General features: G+C 44.5%; 1 protein-coding gene across 10 annotated transcripts in view; it reads right to left on the reverse strand.

The window, feature by feature from the left end:
* The window catches only part of ARVCF (ARVCF delta catenin family member), a 322255-nt gene that overhangs the window by 56478 nt on the left and 247683 nt on the right, over positions 1 to 18094 (reverse strand). For all 10 annotated transcript variants that reach the window (XM_064168747.1, XM_064168744.1, XM_064168741.1 and 7 more), the window contains one exon: positions 15255 to 15438. In XM_064168747.1, coding sequence (XP_064024817.1) covers positions 15255 to 15438 — 184 coding nt within the window. The remainder of the gene's footprint in view (positions 1 to 15254; positions 15439 to 18094) is intronic.

Here is an 18094-nt window from a genome sequence, read left to right on the forward strand (position 1 = left end):
CTAAAATACATAACAAATGCAGCCTTAAAAAAAGAAAAAAGCTACCAAATTTTGCCCAAAGCTCCCAATTTTCACAACTTTCTTGTCCCAATGCCCAATCCTAAGGGATTTTTTTTTAATGGTCCACTTGTAGCACAGTATTTTGCACCTTGTTTTATTTCTTGATCTGTATTAGGATTAAAGCAGACACCAACAAGGTCATAACTGAAAAAGAGAGCACAGAAGCACATCAGTAAGTGTGTCTAACTGGTATCACTTGCTGTATCTTCAACTTCCTGAAAATTAATGCCTGGAGAAAAAAAATCCCACATATATCAGGCAGAAATAAGCATGAAAACTCTGAAGCATCAAATTAATAGCTAATTAATGCAATGAATAAGTTATCCAGACATCCAACTTTGCAGTTCTCACATTGTAACTAACAATTCAGGAAATGTATCCTTACGAGCATCTCATGCAGAAACATCTGCTCTATAAATACCCAACACCCTTGGGATCCTGATAGTCCTCCTTCCTTGGGTAATGCAGTTCCTGCAGCCCACGGGACTTATCTAACATGGAATGGAACAACAAAATCAATTCCATGTCTTTAACTACAGCCCAGCCCTGCCGGAGAACTCAGCTCATTTTCTTCTCCACCCAAGTCTCGCTAACAGATCTCAGGAAGACCAAGCACAGGGAGATCAGCATGTGGTTCAGTCTGCTCTTCTTGCTGCTCCAACACTGCAAATTGCAGCGAAGATGCCCCCAGTCCCACAGCAATATTCACCTTGCAGATACATGCACAAGCACACCAAACGAATCCCTAAAGCGAAGTGAGTATGGTGAAGATGAAGACAGTATGCTTCAAGCAAGCTCCTGAGACTGACAGATAGGAGAAGTGCTCCCAGGGCTGGTTTCCACAATCCACAGCAACCTTCAAAAGCTCCTGCATCCCAGGAAAATGCCAGGCTGCCTTTCTTTGTCTCAGGATGTTAAGACTCTATACTATCTACACCCTTGAGCAACATCAACTGACAGTTACCGGTCAAATACACATCTTGGATCTTCAGAAGGGGCTGTAGCATGGAGACAGAAGTGACCACATAGAAGAGAAAGTGACAGTATTGGTCATTAAAAGGGACAGAAATGGCAAGGGAACAGGCAACCTGGTATTGTCCTCTACTGGCCGGAGTTAGGAACAACACCTTCTGATTTCACATCCACCCCGCAATTGGTCTTGGTGCATCTTAGGGATCTACTACATGCTATGGAATGCAGGACGTGACAAAATCACATTCCAAAGGCAGCTTTCACAGTAGAAGGCAAGAGGTTGCAGCAGCCATCAACAGAGGATCTACAATCATCTCACAAAAGGCAACACTCCACAGAAGGAATGCAAAGCCTCACCCAGGGCAGGCACTTCCTGAAGTTCATTCAGCAGACAGATAGCAACATAAGGCATCCAGACCTGGATCAAGTGGAGTTTTGCTTTCCACTGAACCTCTCAGACAAGCATCCTTTTATATCAGAAGAAATGCATTCTTTGTTGGATGGAGCTTTTGACACAAGACATCAAACAGAATAGGAAGCCAAAACCTTGGCTGAGGTGCTTCTCAACTCTGTTACTCTGTTGCCATGCAACAACTGGAACAGCATCAAGATTTTGGAATTTAAGACTATCTCAGTGACCTGCTTGCTCAGGCAGTTTCACATCAAACCCTCTACAGCCAAAGAAAAGTTTGAACAACTCAAACCAGGAACTCCACAGGGTTTTGGAGGCACTGTTGATGGGCAAAATCCTGTTATAAATGAAAACAAAACTGACTGCCTATTCAAGCCCTACGAGGAGAGGCTGAGGGAGCTGGGATTATTTAGCCTGGAGAAGAGGAGGCTCAGGGGAGATCTTATTGCTGTCTACAACTACCTGAGGGGAGGTTGTGGCCAGGAGGAGGTTGCTCTCTTCTCTCAGGTGGCCAGCACCAGAACGAGAGGACACAGCCTCAGGCTGTGCCAGGGGAGATTTAGGCTGGAGGTGAGGAGAAAGTTCTTCCCTGAGAGAGTCATTGGACACTGGAATGGGCTGCCCGGGGAGGTGGTGGAGTCGCCGTCCCTGGAGCTGTTCAAGGCAGGACTGGACGTGGCACTTGGTGCCATGGTCTAGCCTTGAGCTCTGTGGTAAAGGGTTGGACTTGATGGTCTATGAGGTCTCTTCCAACCTTGGTGATACTGTGAAATGGGTGGGAATGGGGAGGAGGAACTGCCTGACTGCACAAATCAGGGATGAATAACACCTGCCACTCATCTCTGGTGCTCTGTACAGTCTGCTTCCCTTGCCTTGTCTCTTTGCCTCCAAAGAGGCCTCTGCTGCTCTGCCTGCTTTTCAATGCTTTTCCAAGAGTCCATTTAACTAAAAAAAAATGTATTTTAAAACAACAGCACACTGCAAGGGGCAACAGCAAGCTTCCCAGTAAATACAGAACACACTCCAGTTCTGGGCTCCTCAATTCAAGAGAGATGTTGAGGTGCTGGAAGGTGTCCAGAGAAGGATGACAAAGCTGGTGAGGGGCCTGGAGCACAAACCCTATGAGGAGAGGCTGAGGGAACTGGGGGTGTGCAGCCTGCAGAAGAGGAGGCTCAGGGCAGACCTCATTGCTGTCTACAACTACCTGAAGGGAGGCTGTAGCCGGGTGGGGGGTGGCCTCTTCTCCCAGGCAGCCAGAAATAGAACAAGGGGACACAGTCTCAAGTTGTGCCAGGGGAGGTCTAGGCTGGATGTTAGGAGGAAGTTGTTCATAGAGAGAGTGATTGGCATTGGAATGGGCTGCCCAGGGAGGTGGTGGAGTTGCTGTCCCTGGAGGTGTTGAAGAAAAGCCTGCATGAGGCACTTAGTGCCATGGTCTGGTTGACTGGCTAGGGCTGGGTGCTAGGTTGGACTGGATGATGTTGGAGGTCTCTTCCAACCTGGTTGATTCTATGATTCTATGAATGAACCATTCTAGAAGCAAGACACAGAAATCCTACCCCTTTTACTCAAAGTACATGGGGAAGAAGTCAACTGTATGACTGATTTTATGTAAAAGAGTAAAGCACAAATCTCACTCTAAAGACTAAACCCCCAGTCTTTAGCTGGAAAAAGCAACCTGGATTATTCCTCAAATTCTTGGAGCTCAGACTGTAGACAGGACTTTTGGAAGAGGATTTGCAAGGCTGTTCAAATATATGCTTCTGCTGGGAAAACAAAAGAGAGAGGTACTGAGTAAACGTTAAATGAAAGTAAATACCTAGCAGCACAGAAACACACCAGGGTAGGAATCCAGCCTGCGGGCACTACAGGCTTCAGAAAATGGTGGGGAACGTGCTGAGAAATCTGTTCATACTTTAGATCAGGTTATTAGCACCAAATAAGTTGTCTTAATAATATGCAAGGCTGAATGTAACATTCACAGCTGCAAAACAAGAGCTGGTATTCACTACCTCCAGAATAAGAGAGCTGCTACTATTGTCTGTGCCACACACCAAAATTGCCCTCAAAAGAAAATACTTAAATGCATGGCATTGAATTTTCACTATTTTAAAGTCAAAGAATCATAGAATGGTTTAGGTTGGAAGGGACTTCAAGGATCATCCACTTCCAAACCCTGCCATAGGCAGGGACACCTCCCACTAGAGCAGGTTGTTCAAGGCCTCATCCAACCTGGCCTTGAACACCTCCAGGGAGGGAGCAGCCACATCCTCCCTGGGCAACCTGTGCCAGTGTCTCACCACCCTCACTGGAAAGAACTTCCTCCTAACATCCATTCTAAATCTCCCCTCTGACAGTTTAAACCCAATTACCCTTGTCCTGTCATTACAAGGCCTTGTCAATAGTCCCTCCCCAGCCTTCCTGTAGGTCCCCTTCAGATACTGGAAGGCCACTATAAGGTATCCTTGAAGCCTTCTCTTCTCCAGGCTGAAGAGACCCAACTTTTGTAGCCTGTCCTCATAGCAGAGCTGCTGCAGCCCTCTGAGCATCTTTGTGGCACTCATCTGGACTTGCTCTGACAGTTCCATGTCCTTCTTGTATTGGGGCTGCAGAACTTCACACAGGACTCCAGGTGGGGTCTGAGGAGAGCAGAGCCAAGAGGCAGAATCCCCTCCCTTGCCCTGCTGGCCACACTGCTCTTGCTGCAGCCTAGCACACAGTTGCTGTCTGGGCTGCAAGTGCACACTGCCTGCTCATGTTGAGCTTTTCATCAACCCAGAGCCCAGGTCCTTTACCTCAGAGCTGCTCTCAGCCATTCGCCACCCAGCCTGGATCTGTGCTTGGGATTGCGCTGACCCAAGTGCAGGACCTTATATTTGGCCTTGATGAATATCATGAGGTTGGCCTGGGCACACCTTTCCAGCCTGTCCAGGTCCCTCTGGATGGCATCCCTGCGCTCTAGCAAGTTGACTGTGCCACACAGCTTGGTGTCATCTGCAATCATATAGTCAAGCATACAGTAATGCCCCCAGTGTGCTCCTCCTAACAATATGAAAGACAGAGTGGAGATGTGGAGAGTTTGGGGCATTTGGTTTGCCTTTTCTTGCCCCACCCCCCCCAATAATAAAGAAACCTGAAAATACAAGCATCAAAAGCACATCTTCTCTCTCTGAACATTAAAACTACCATCTCCAAAGCTATTGCTGTGTTTGCCACCTGGCTGGAAAGGGCCATCAGTTGTTATCCCACAGTGCTGCAGATGGAGCTGAAAGCCAGAGGTTAGAGTATTACTGAACACTTAACCACCCTGCATCAGCTCAGGAGGTGTAAAAAGCACTTTGCTTAGAGATCCAGCTGGGGATGAAGACAACAAGTTGGGGAATTTTTTTATATAAATAGAAAGCTGATCTGGAATTCTTTTTCATATATCCTTCAAGAAACATTTCCACCTTTCTCTTGAAGAAGCATGGAGGAGACCTGCACCTGGGACAGCAATGAGCTCTTTGCAACAGCATCTTTGTGCACACCACAGGGTCTCAGATTGCTTCTTATCATTGCAAACAACCTTCTGATGGCTATTTTTGTATTGTCAGGGTAAAATGTAACTGGCTCCTACAGAGTTACAAGGTTCTCACAAGTCTAAATATATTAGTTGTTCTTTCCATCTATTTTGAACCCTGGCTATAAAGTCACTCTTCCACACCCACACTTTGGTGCACTATTAAGAAATGTGGATGTCAACATAGGGGGGTTGATAAATAATATTACAATAAATGTATTCTATTTCTGAGCAGATTTCTCAGTAGTGAATGTCCCAAAGCAGGAATGTGCAGCATTTAACAATTATTCCATCATTTCACCAAGGAACAGAATGAATTCCATACTTCAGTTCACATGAAATACCAAAAGTCTAATTGGTATTAAGTTCATTGTTCTAAAAATAAGAGAGAAAAAGAAAGCAGCTGCCTTTGATACAAAGACAGCCTGACCAAAGCAGCATTGGTCAGACACCATACAACATAATGGGGGTTGGCAGCAAACAGCTGAGTCAGAAATCAAGCAGGGAATGTGGTAAAGAAAATAAGAAGCAGTCAAAGTCCAAATGAAATGAACAGAAAGATAGGGGAGCTCTGCTGATGGTGACCTTAGGTAGCCAGCAGCTGTTCAGCTGAGAAAAGGTGTATCAGGTCTGAGCAGATCTCTTGAGACCTCAGCTCCACTTAAGCATCCAGACAGACCAAAGAGACAAGCAATGAAGCATCGCCAGGTGCCTTGCATGTAAACCTCTTCCAGCTATTGGCATAAAGATTGGTTTTGCTTAGTTGGTCAGATGCTCAACAGAGTACAGACCATGGTAGCTACCACTGAAAAAGAACTTCACAAGCTTAGTCTGTGCTCCACTGACACGGGCACAGAGGAAGAGATTTACAAGACATGGCTACATGTCTCATGTTCACATCAGCACTGCCTAGAAGAGCTACCTGCAGTAAGCAGGGGCTCAACAGCCAGCAGGAGAGTTTAACAAACAAAGCACAGATCTTAAGGCTTATCTTAAGGTCATTTGTGGCTTTCTATACCCAAAACATTGTGCCACATCTTTTCAGTTAAATGCTGATTGGTTACTTCATGAACTACTTGAAGGGCCTTAGCTTGCTCTCCTGCAGTGCAAAATGATGCAGAAACACTACACAAGAATTCCATGATGCCCAGCAGCTACTTCACTTCCAAATTATTCCAGTCTCTGCTTGGAGAACAGGCTAAGGAGCTCTGTCTGCTTCCTTTATCACACATTCTTGCTGCAATGCAAAAAGCATCTGGAAATGACAAAAAGGAGGTGGTATTTATCTAACAAAGGATCATGGTCCGTGTGCCTTCCAAGCAAACTATGTCCACTGCAGTGAGCTTGCTTTTGGTCCTGCTCTTCATCCCACCAGAGTGGCAGACATTTCAGTAGACTCCCTTCCTGACAGTCAAGGGAGAAGGGACCTAGATTCATTCCTAAGTAATGACAGAAGGCAATAAGCAAGTGCACAACTTTAAATTTATACTCCAGATTTGATTGTAAAGCATTAAGGTTGCATGTAAGTAGGTTATGTCTCTGCTGCTAAAATCTATGCATAATTTATTTATATTACAAGCTAAACATCAGGAACTGTCAGGAGGAACCCTAACAGCTCCTCACTAGCACGAATTAAACGCTCTGCTCATCATATAAGCCCCAGGACAGCCATATGCTGTGATCCTGCACAGCACTGGTAAGCTAATTAAGAAACTGCCTTTGCTCACTCCTCTCTATTGTGTGGGGTTTTAATTTGAGTTGGTTTTTTTCCAGTCTGGGTTGGGCAGATAAGCTTCTTCCTTTTCCATCCTGCTTGCTGCCTCCAAAGTGAAGATTTACCAGGAAATTTGTTTGGGTTTTTATCTTTTTTCCAAAGCTATAAAGTCCAGCTCAGGAGCACCTGTTGGACAGCAAAGCACTGACAGTATCATCAGCTCCAGTTTCTGCAGCAGCAGTCTCCCAAAAGCTGCACCCAATATGAAAACTGATGCAGTGCACCAGCTTCCAAGCATGGTGTGTGGGTGGACAGAGACACAGCAACATCTTCCTCCATCTCCTCTGGTAGGACATGAAAGCACTAAGCTTTGTTAAGAAGTTCTGTCCAGCCTTCTGGTTAAACAACTGCCCTGCATAGGAGTACTAAAGGACCTCTTGAACTGTGATAATGGAGAACACCAACTAAGAAGAGAAGTCAAACACAGGACTTAGTCAAAGAATCCTTTTTGCAATGGGGGAGAAATGTAGCTGCTGCAAGAAGGGCTCTGTACTAATGCTGTAGACTCAGGAAGCTCAATTACTAATTTGCTGCTCATAAAAAGGACTCAATAAAAAGCTGGCACCTGAAAACTCACATTTAGGTATCTTCTCTATCCTGCCATGCTTCAATAAGCAAAGTTCCCCTGAACACCAAAGGCAGCTTGGCTGGCAGCACTGTAGCAGTATCACCTGAGCTTCACCTCCTGTGTTCTGCTCTTCACTAGACAGCGCTTCCAGGCCAAAGATTTGCATTTAAGGGCCTTCTTCCTTCACTTTGGAGATTAAAGCTGCCTGAAGTATATGAGAGTGCAGGTAGGACAAATATTATGTGACTGTCACCACACAGTACTCCCATGCCTACAGGATTTAAAGATGGCTAGAGCTTGAAGGTAATTCACTTTGAATGCTCTAATTCCCAAGCACTTTTCTTCAGAGAAGAGCCACACATTAATCATTAATAAGAAAGGAGGGCATAAGCATTTGCCTTTGACAGCCATTCTTCCCTTCCTCAAATCCAGCACACAGAGATGTAAATTAAAAAAAGGACACACCAGTATCACTGAGACATTCATGGAATCATTTCCAAGGTGCAGCAGGAGAACTTTTGGCCAAAACACTACAGAATTTGCAGCCTTCTTTACCCTCCATGTGCCTCAGCTGCACACCAGGTGTGCAGTAGGTGTTTGCATGCATACACACAAAATACACAAAGACACTTCCCTTGAGTACAACTCAAGCACTGTCAGCTACACCTGCAGGACAAGGTGTGCATGCATGGACCTTAGTGCTCTCTGTCCTCAGTAAAAGGCTGAAAACATTGTCACACAAAAACGTTATTTGGTACACCCCAAGTGTTAATGATTCACCATCAAGTGCCTGCAGGCCTCTTTCCTTTGAAGTAGGTAACAGGAGCCTGCAGATACTTATACATCATTTCTTATCCTGGTGGAGTATGTTTGCAGTTCTGAAACTATGAGTTCTCATCTCATCTTCAATTATTGTATCTCACACTTATCATAACTCTTAGGTTTTGATTCCATGGGACCAAACTCTCAATTTACACCTAGAGGAGGTGCTTATCCTCAGCAGTTCTCTCTAGGACCAACTACTTCAATCTCCTTGAACTACTGCTATTTACCAACTTCAGGGGAAGGTGAGGACAGAAGTACCAATCCCACATTGAAGACAGGAGAGTGAAGATCAGTGACTGAAATTCACATCCACTCAAGCACTGAGGAGCTTGAATCTCACCCAAACCAGGAGGAGATAGGGCTATTAAAAAATTAGACCTCAAAAAGGTTTATATCATTAATCTTGCCTGTAATTGCCAGAATAGCTGCAGAAGAGCAATTAAATCTGTACTTCTCGAGTCCCCTGTTGCAGCTTTAACCACGGGGTTGTCCCTTCTCTTCTCAGGAGCTGATGTTGGACAAGCTGTTCTGTGCAGTTCTGATCTGAAGAATGCATGTTTTTAGTGGAAGTCAAGTGGGTGCAGTTTGTTTGTGTTGGTACACCCATGGCCAGGTCTCTGAACCCTGGGGCTATTTGTGAATGTGAATTGCTGTGTACTTGGAGAACTGACAAGAAATGCTGCAACTACAGATGGTACCCTGGAAAAAGGAGCACTTTGCATCTGCTTGCTATGCAAATTAATTCATTTAACATTCGTTGACAGCAGGTCAGTTTAGCACAGGCATCAGGCTAGAAAGTTGGCAATTTAGGAACTAAGTTCTACTCCGTCTTCTTAGAAGTGAAAAAATCCAAAGGAGAATTAAAAGTAATTAGGCAGAGAGCAGCAATTAAGCCTAGAATGAATTTCACTTTTAAGCCATTAAAATTCTCGATGCTTCCAGAGAAGCAGAAATCCTGGTGGGTAGCTACACAAACAAAACAAGAAGTGACTGCAGCTGACCCACAGACATGGCACTTCCCCTCTATAATGGAGAAACAGCCCAGAATAAACCTGGGGAGACAGTTTCTGGTCCTGCCAGGGTGCAAGTGAGGCAGACTTAGCTCCAGCAGTCCTGCAGTGATTCGGCTTGTACTCTGCTCCTAAACCACTCTCACATCTGGATCAGAGTTGTAGGAAGGTCATGAAATGGCCTTGCTAAGAAGCACCAAATGATGACATTATTTAAACTGGAAGAGAATGCAATTCAAAAATGAATGCTTCTGGAATGCAAATCCCAGCAGGGATTGAGGGCTTTAAAGAAATAAAAAAGACAGTTACTAGAAGAGATTCTCTGCATACCTAAAAGAATAAAATCCAATGCAAAGACATGAAACTTGTACTCCAAATGAAATAAAAGGAACATCTGCACATGTTTAATGATTCTCCTAGCAAATCTCTTTCTTACTTCTTCTCCAGTCCTACTTTTTCATAATCAAAAAGCCCACTTAATTTCAATAAATCAGTCTTTGCTTTGTCTTTTTACTGCTCCTTTTCAGAGTTCCATTACATTTATTTCTCCCAACAGGTTCAACTGACTATGAGAATATCTTTATTTCCTAAGATTACACCCAAGGCAGCATCTACCCATTTTAAGTAGTAAACTTACTACAGATATTGCAGATCCACCATATAGGGTCTGCCTCTAGAAACAAAACACAGCAGTGTTAAGAGGAAACACCTTTTTCCTGATGTCAGGATGAGAATGGAGACAAAATTATCACCATCTGCACTGTTTCTGAACACTTCAGTGTTTCTTGGTAAAGATTACAGACAAAGCATCTCATGAATTTCATTATCAGATCACAGTTTGCAAATTGCCTTTGCTGTTAAATCTTTATTTTGCAAAGGGGAATACAAGATTCCAAAAAACATTTGTTCAGAGCAAGTTTTTGGCAAGCCAAGTACAGAATGGAATGGCACACACAGCCCACTTGTCGTGTTCCAGATGATACCAGGATTCTAAAGATCCTTAGAGCAGCCACAGTCATGGGGGAAGGAACCCTTAAGGTAAACACAGGTCTTCAAAGTCAATCTCAAACTTAACCAGTTGCCTTTTCTTGTTTTGATTCTTAGTAGCTATGTGTAGATTGTCAGAGAGCTGTCACAGTTTGGGAAGGATGTAACTAAGTACCTTGAGTGCTGTGTCCAGTTCTGGGCTCCTCAGTTCAAGAGAGATGTAGAGGTGCTGGAACATGTCCAGAGAAGGGAGACAAAGCTGGTGAGGGACCTGGAACACAAACCCTATGAGGAGAGTCTGAGGGAGCTGGGGTTGTTTAGCCTGGAGAAGAGGAGGCTCAGGGGTGACCTCATTGCTGTCTACAACTACCTGAAGGGATGTTGTAGCCAGGTGGGTTGGTCTCTTCTCCCAAGTGACCAGCAATAGAACAAGGAGACACAGTCTCAGGTTGTGCTGGAGGAAGTACAGGCTGGGTGTTAGGAGGAAGATGTTGGCAGAGAGAGTGATTGGCATTGGAATGGGCTGCCCAGGGAGGTGGTGGAGTCACCGTCCCTGGAGGTGTTCAAGAAAAGCCTGGATGAGGCACTTAGTGCCATGGTCTGGTTGACTGGATAGGGATGGGTGCTAGGTTGGACTGGAGGAGCTTAGAGGTCTCTTCCAACCTGGTTGATTGTATGATTCTATGTACCAGAGTTAGTTAACTCATGGTAGAAGAGGGAGTATTTGAATGGCTTTCCTGAGGATAACAAACTCTGCACAAACTCTGCTGTTTCTCTGGTTTCCAGCTTGTAAACGACTGGGTCCAGTGTTACTCAGTATCATGCACAGGTCTTTCTCCAACAGTAGCTCAGGCACATCCACTCCTGAGCACCAGTCCTTTGCCCATGCAGACTAAATTCCACACCAGGCACCACAGGTGGATTTTAGGCTTGGTATTTGCAAAGGTGGGTAGGAAGCAGGGCTACACAAAGTCAGTAAGCTACCTTGGCTATGAGTGCACGAATTGTAGTTCTTACCTTGAAAAGTTAACTCCCAAGGGAAGCAGCTCTGGTGCAGGTGCAGATGTCACCTAAGACACTGCCCCCAGGTACTGACCCCTCTGCTAAAGCATTCTTCCATAGAATCAACCAGGTTGGAAGAGACCTCCAAGATCATCCAGTCCAAAATGGTACCCAGCCCTGTCCAGTCAACCAGACCATGGCACTAAGTGCCTCATCTAGTCTTGAACACCCTCAAGGACAGCAACTCCACCACCTCCCTGGGCAGCCCATTCCAATGCCAATTATTCTCTCTGTCAAGAACTTCCTCCTAACACCCAGCCTAGACCTCCCCTGGCACAACTTCAGACTGTGTCCCCTTGTTCTGTTGCTGGTTGCCTGGCAGTAGAGACCAATCCTACCTGGCTACAGCCTCTTGTGCTGCTAATACCAGATGCTAATCCAACCACGGGCACATGCAGACTAAGTTTACCACACAGGATACAATTGACCCTGCCCTACTCAGACCTGGACATACACTACACCAGCACCTGAAATCCCAAAGTGAGGAGGGAGACTTAGAAATAGCAGATGGAGAAAAAGGTATTGTTGACAGGATGGAAGTGGAAAGGAAAATGGGATGGATCAGGACTTAGAGAGGAGACAGAAGCCAAGTAAGTGTTGGGGATTTGTTGATTTTTTATTGTGGTGTTGGGGAGGTTTTTTGTGTCGCTTTCTTTGTTTGTATTTCAGTTTGTTTGGGGTGTTTTTGCTGTTTGTTTGGTTTGGCTTTTAATTACTTGCTTTCAATTATTTGGAAATAAATGTTTCCAAGATTGCACATTATCAAAGAAGAGACCTAGACTAAGAACAAAGTAAAGATGAGAGAGCAGTGTTAAAAAAAAGAAAAGGCAAAATAATTAACTGGTTGCTCATGCTGTGAATCACTGAGTTTGAAACAAAATCACCCACATCTGTTGATAAACTTCATTAAGTGAAAAGATGATAGTGAAATGAATGACACCCTGCATGCACTCTGCCTGTCTCCTGCTTAGGTATCTGAACTGCAAGGACAGCTGAAAACTCTGAATGTCGAAGATTCTCTCAGTTGCTTTGGGAGACAGCACAGCACACACTCGAGGCTCGCTTCCAAATGGGATAAAGAAGGCTGGCACACCATCAGGAGGACCAACCTTCCAATTAACCATCAAATTGGTAATCAGTGTGTAGTCTGCAATAAGCTCCATTCATGGAAAATTGAATTTCTAGAACCAGCTACCCTGTCAATGAGAGAAGAGTAGGAAAAGAGGGTTTAAAACACCAATGTCTGTCAAGACAGATGGCTGCAACAATTTGTTCTCTGCTGGTGTTAACTATCTTATCTTCCTGGTGCTTTTAAGAAAGAGCCATAGAGGATTTCAACAAACTATGCAAAATGATTTCCAACATCAGTAACAAAATTACTTTTGATAAGTCCACTTTTATCTCCAGCTCTGGAAGTGCTCTACAAAAGTAGAATATGTAGTACCAGCAATGCTGTAACAAGAAGTGGTGGAAGTAGTGGAGTTATCACCCCTGAGGTGTTTAGGATGAGGCTGGATGAGGCATTTATTGCCATGGTTTGGTTAATTAGAAAGGTTAGGTGACAGGTTGGACTCAATGATCCTAGAGGTCTTTTCCAACCTGGTTAATTCTGTGATCTGTGATTCTGTGAAGTACAATTAATTCTAAGTTCATATCTCACTGACTCCTGCATCTTTGTCTGTTGGCCTGGACTCACTTTAACTCACTTTAAGGAGTAAGGAGACATCAAGACAGTGCAAGAGGATCTCTCTCTCCAGGGAGACATAAGAAGATATGGACAAATGACCTTTTTCAGATTACCCTTCCCCACTATACCTCTCACCACTTTTGAACTACTGCTACCCCCTGCTATACTACCTGCTACACCTCTCATCATCACTGAACTACTTTCAAGCATGGAATCACCTTGCCCCACACCTGGCTGAAGCTTCCAGTTTTTCACATGGAAACAGACAGTCCTCCAGGCCTATGACAGCAGACTGCAGATGGAAGGACTGAAACATGTTTCCAACAACAAAAGCAGTGACCATTCACTGGCTGCTGTCCTGACACACTTAAAGTGCATCAGGACCACTTTTACTTATCTCAAATTCAAATTCTCTAACATATCTCAGAACTACTGTGCCCCACACCTCTTCCTCAGCCTTAAAAATACATTGTCCAAAGTGACCCAAGCATTTAAATGTCCTGTAAAACTACTACTTTATTTTACAATGAAAAACTCAGCCAGACAACAACAACCCCTCCTCAAAGCTATCTTGGAATACAGACGTGGCACTTGGTGCCATGGTCTAGCCTTGAGCTCTGTGGTAAAGGGTTGGACTTGATGATCTGTGAGGTCTCTTCCAACCCTGATGATACTGTGATACACTAATAAAAATTTATGATGTAGTTTATGTTAGTCTACTAATGATCAATTTATTGTCTACTTCTACTGGAGAATCTAATACTTATTCAGACAGATCTTTTGTTTCCCCTCCCCCCTCCTTTAATTTCCTCTTGCAGAACATTATTAGAATAGCAGACAACAATAAGTAAAATCCTATGATGTCTGGAGCCTCTTTAAGGACCTCAGGTTCCAGTGGGACTGGCAATAATTTCAGTAATGGATCCTTTCAGAACACTTTTCACTATGTTCTTCATTTGTGTACTTACTCAGGGGAATAACTCCTGCAATTTAGAGACCACAAGCTCGAGAAACAGAAATGAACCAACTTGTGAAGATCAGAAGGAACCTGACAGAAATATACCTCAGGGCATCAGAAGTGATGATGCCAAATCTTTATTAGTTTAGTTCCAACTTAACTGAGTTTTCATCACAAAGATGAAGAATCTAACAGGACATCTCCATTACTTTATGTCAAAGAAAAGCAAAATGAAGGACTCTGTGCTTAAGGAACACTGGCTCTTGAGACTGTACTAGGATTCCTGACCCCAACTTTCTACCATCTAATGTCCTACTCTCAAGTTAAGTCTCAGAAATGTGAATAGAATTTCTAACCAGAAAAGGCTCCTTTGCAAGGAATGGTAGAAATAGATTATTTAGATGATCAATAACTCAGTTTTTAAGTGATTTCTTATAGGACCTTAATTAAGTTAGCTTAAACTACAAGTGTGTCTAGTAAAGTGTGGCTCAAACTAGATCCACATTTCAGGCTCAGTGTAATTCCATGACACCAGTTCCCCACAATCTGCAAAAAACTGCCTTTTGATAGAACAAGGCCCAAAACCAAGAAGGGAGTCATTTGAAAACACACTCTTCAAATAACATCAGCATCATCAAGGGAAGCAGTGTTTGTAGAAACAGTGCAGTGACCACAGTACAGTAGACAAATACAAGTGTGACTCTCAGTACTTGGGGCTTTTTCTCTCCTTACCTGCATCACTCTCTGTTAGGGCTTGGGCAGCGCTGAGTGATTTGAAGTAAGAGAGTAAGAGGGGTACTATCAGGCCACAGAGAAGGATGTGAGATAAGGAGTGCAGCTTGGGGGAAAACAACCTTGGAAAAGTCGGCAGAGAAGCTGCAAAGTTAGCTGTGCAAGGGGACTAAGGGGGCTGGTCAGTCAGATTTCTTCCCAGGGCATGTGGACAGCCCATACTCTGTTGTGCAACCTATGAGGGTTATACACATTGTATGAGCTCTCGATATAAGCACTGTTTTTATCTGCAATAAAGGTTTGACTTACGCATCACATTGATGTCTCAGCATCGTTCCGGTCCCTGCACGATCTAGGCGACCCCAGCAACTCTCCATCATCTTATACAGCACCCTATAGATCCACTTAACCTAACTGGGAGGAATGACCTACTCTTTGCACTGACTCCACTGGACAGACCTCAGTGGACAAGTTCTACAAGAGAATTCCTGGCAGGCCAATACGTCCTGCTGTTGTGGCTGCTGAAAGGGGGTTATTTCTGCAGAGGTGAAAGAGAACTGATACTTGATTTCCAATCAAAGTAATTCCAACCAAAATCCTAAACAGAGGACGTGGTGAACAGATAAACACTCCACAGTACTGCCTTACCGTAAGCAACCAGAAGTGTTCTTGAAGACAGTTGTCCACTCAGCATCACGAGGCTTAGAGTCCTCATTAGGTTCACTCTCCCAACCTGAATGGGGTATAATCACCTCATTGGTAAGTGTCTGCAGACCATGGTTGATAATGACCATCTTCAGGGGCTCATAGGAGGATAAATTCCACAGGGTGCCTGCAGGAGGAAGAGTGCTTATTCAATAACAAGAGAATAATCACTACTTAAAATCTCTAGACTAATTAGAACCCCTGGATTTAGAGACAGTCACTAGAGGGTTAAATCGCAGAACTAAGAAGGCAAAACCACCTGATGAGATGCTGGACTAGCACAAAGCTTAGGGAAAATCCCACTGTTGCTGCAACAGAAGCATTCCTGAAAGCATGGAAGGGCTTTTATCCTGACATGGGTATCTCTGAAGTTACCAGGACCTAGGATAGAGTACATTTAAGTGATGTACTGTTGGAGATCAATAGAGTTTTGCTGCTATATACAAACTTTAAGTCTAACTATACCTCATAAAGTAAAAATCCATCCAGTGCAGTAGACAAGTATATTGAGCAAGTCTTAAAAACAGGGATGAATTTATGGAGGATCATTGATCTTATGCTGATCCACTGGATAAGGCAATATTTCATTCAAGACTCCTCTCTATTACTTACTCTCACATCTTCCTGTCACAGACAATATCTGCATTCAAATCACCTGGTTACACAAGGACATGGTTCCATGAAGAAGCTGAAAACCAAAACTTCTCTCTTTTCATTTTTACCCCAGTTATGAGCCAAAGGAGACAGAACTCAAACATCAGAACAACTTAAGAGTCTTAGTTAACTTATACTTAACAGTAAAATTACCCAGGCTTGCAGAGTGACCTGACCGTTGATGCTTACCAGGTTAGGACCAAACCAGGACACTGACTTCAGAGATCATTTCTGCATAGTCCCAGCCTGGTAGCATTTGAGAACTATCAGTAACAACACTTGGAGAGAGCCAGATAGCCACCTCTGATTGCCAAGGAAAAACGTGAAAAGAAGCCCAACTGAAAGAGCTGGATCCCCCCAGAGCACACAGGGAATCTTCCCTAAGTGGGCACAACATAAATCTGAGGGATTCTCTGTGTTCCTCCAACAGTGCACATTGCAGACACTCATCCCTTACCATACATGTGCAAACTGAAACACAGAAGAGCAGCACAGGTGCATCTTTTGTTTCAGTCCCTTTCAATCACTCCAAGAGTCATAAATTGTACCAGGTTGGAAGAGACCCCCAAGGTCATCTTGTCCAACCCCTTTAAAGTGAGCAGGGACACCTTCAACTCGATGAGGCTGACCAGAGCCATGAGTCTGATCTCAAATGTCTCCAGGGACAGGGCCTCAACCACACAAACTCCAGGTTCAGATTAGGAAGTTAGAGCAATTATCTGCAAGACAATGGTAGGTTTGCAAAGAGCACTCTTTGAATGGGAAAAAGAAGAGACCAGCTTTGTGCTGACTGAACTGCCACTCTTCTTTCATACACCACATGTTGCTGTGTTTTCAGCAGAAAAAACTACTTACAAGTTTCTGTGCTCCTCTTTCTCTATAGAGGAGCATCCATATGATCAAGAAAAAGAAAGCCACAATCTCTAACAGGAGCCAGCTACACTACACAACCGTGGATGGAGCTTTACAAAACCCCCCAAACCTGCAATTTAAAGGCACCACTGATTGACAGACTGCACTTGGAAGGGACTCTCAAAGGTCAGCTTGACCAACCCATCTGTGACCAGCAGGGACACCTCCAACTAGAGTAGGCTGACCAGGGCTATGAGTCTGATCCCGAATGTCTTCAGGGACAGGGTCTCAACCACATCCCTGGGCAGCCTGTTCCAGTATTTGACCACTCTTGCTGTGAAAGAACTCCCTCCTGATGTCCAATCTAAATCTCTCCTGCTCCACTTTCAAACCCTTGCCCCTTGTTCTATCGAGGGGCTTCCAACCATACGAAGTGGAAACTTCTAGAAATCAGGGGAGAATGACTTTGTACCTGTTACTTTGGCACAGTCCAAGAGCCAGACTCACTGGAGCCCATCAGTGGAAGCGCTGCAGCAGTGCGGAGAGCAGCCAGAGCCAGCAGCCCTGCCTCAGGGGAGCCACTGCAGCTATCTCCTGGGAACTCTCCTCCACACTCAGGCTCTCCCTGCTAGAAGTTCCCAGTGTGAAATGCCAAACGTCCTATTCCAACAGCAGACTACTATCCATATAGGGCCATGACAGGTACCAGGGACAGGAATTTTATCTCCATTTGAGTAGTGATTGGCACTTACACAACAACCTCAAAGGCTGATGATTAGCAGGGCCTCAGAAGTCAAATGCTGTGGTGTTGCCTGTTGAAGGTGATGGTCACAAAACCCAGGCATCTCTTTAGACACCACATTGATTAATACAGAAACAGAATCAGCACCATCATGTTTCCTTCAGTCTTTTTCCAAAACCTTACAACAGTACTGCAGTTTGGCCCTTGTTATTCACAGACAACACACTGGATGAGCCTGCTTTTCACAGGCTCACAGCATGTTAGGGGTTGGAAGGGACTCAAGAAGATCATCGAGTCCAAACCCCCTGCCAGAGCAGGACAATACTATCTGACATAGATCACAGAGCAACACATCCAGACAGGCCTTGAAAGGCTCCATAGAAGGAGACCTCACAACCTCTCTGGGGAGCCTGTGCCAGTGCTCTGTGACCCTTACAGTAAAGAAGTTCCCCCTTGTGTTGAGGTGGAACCTCTTGTGCTGCAACTTACACCCACTGCTCCTTGTCCTATGCCAGGGAGCAGTGAGCAGAGCCTG

The sequence above is a fragment of the Pogoniulus pusillus genome, chromosome 30 (assembly GCF_015220805.1).
Source record: "Pogoniulus pusillus isolate bPogPus1 chromosome 30, bPogPus1.pri, whole genome shotgun sequence".
Lineage (NCBI taxonomy): Eukaryota > Metazoa > Chordata > Aves > Piciformes > Lybiidae > Pogoniulus > Pogoniulus pusillus.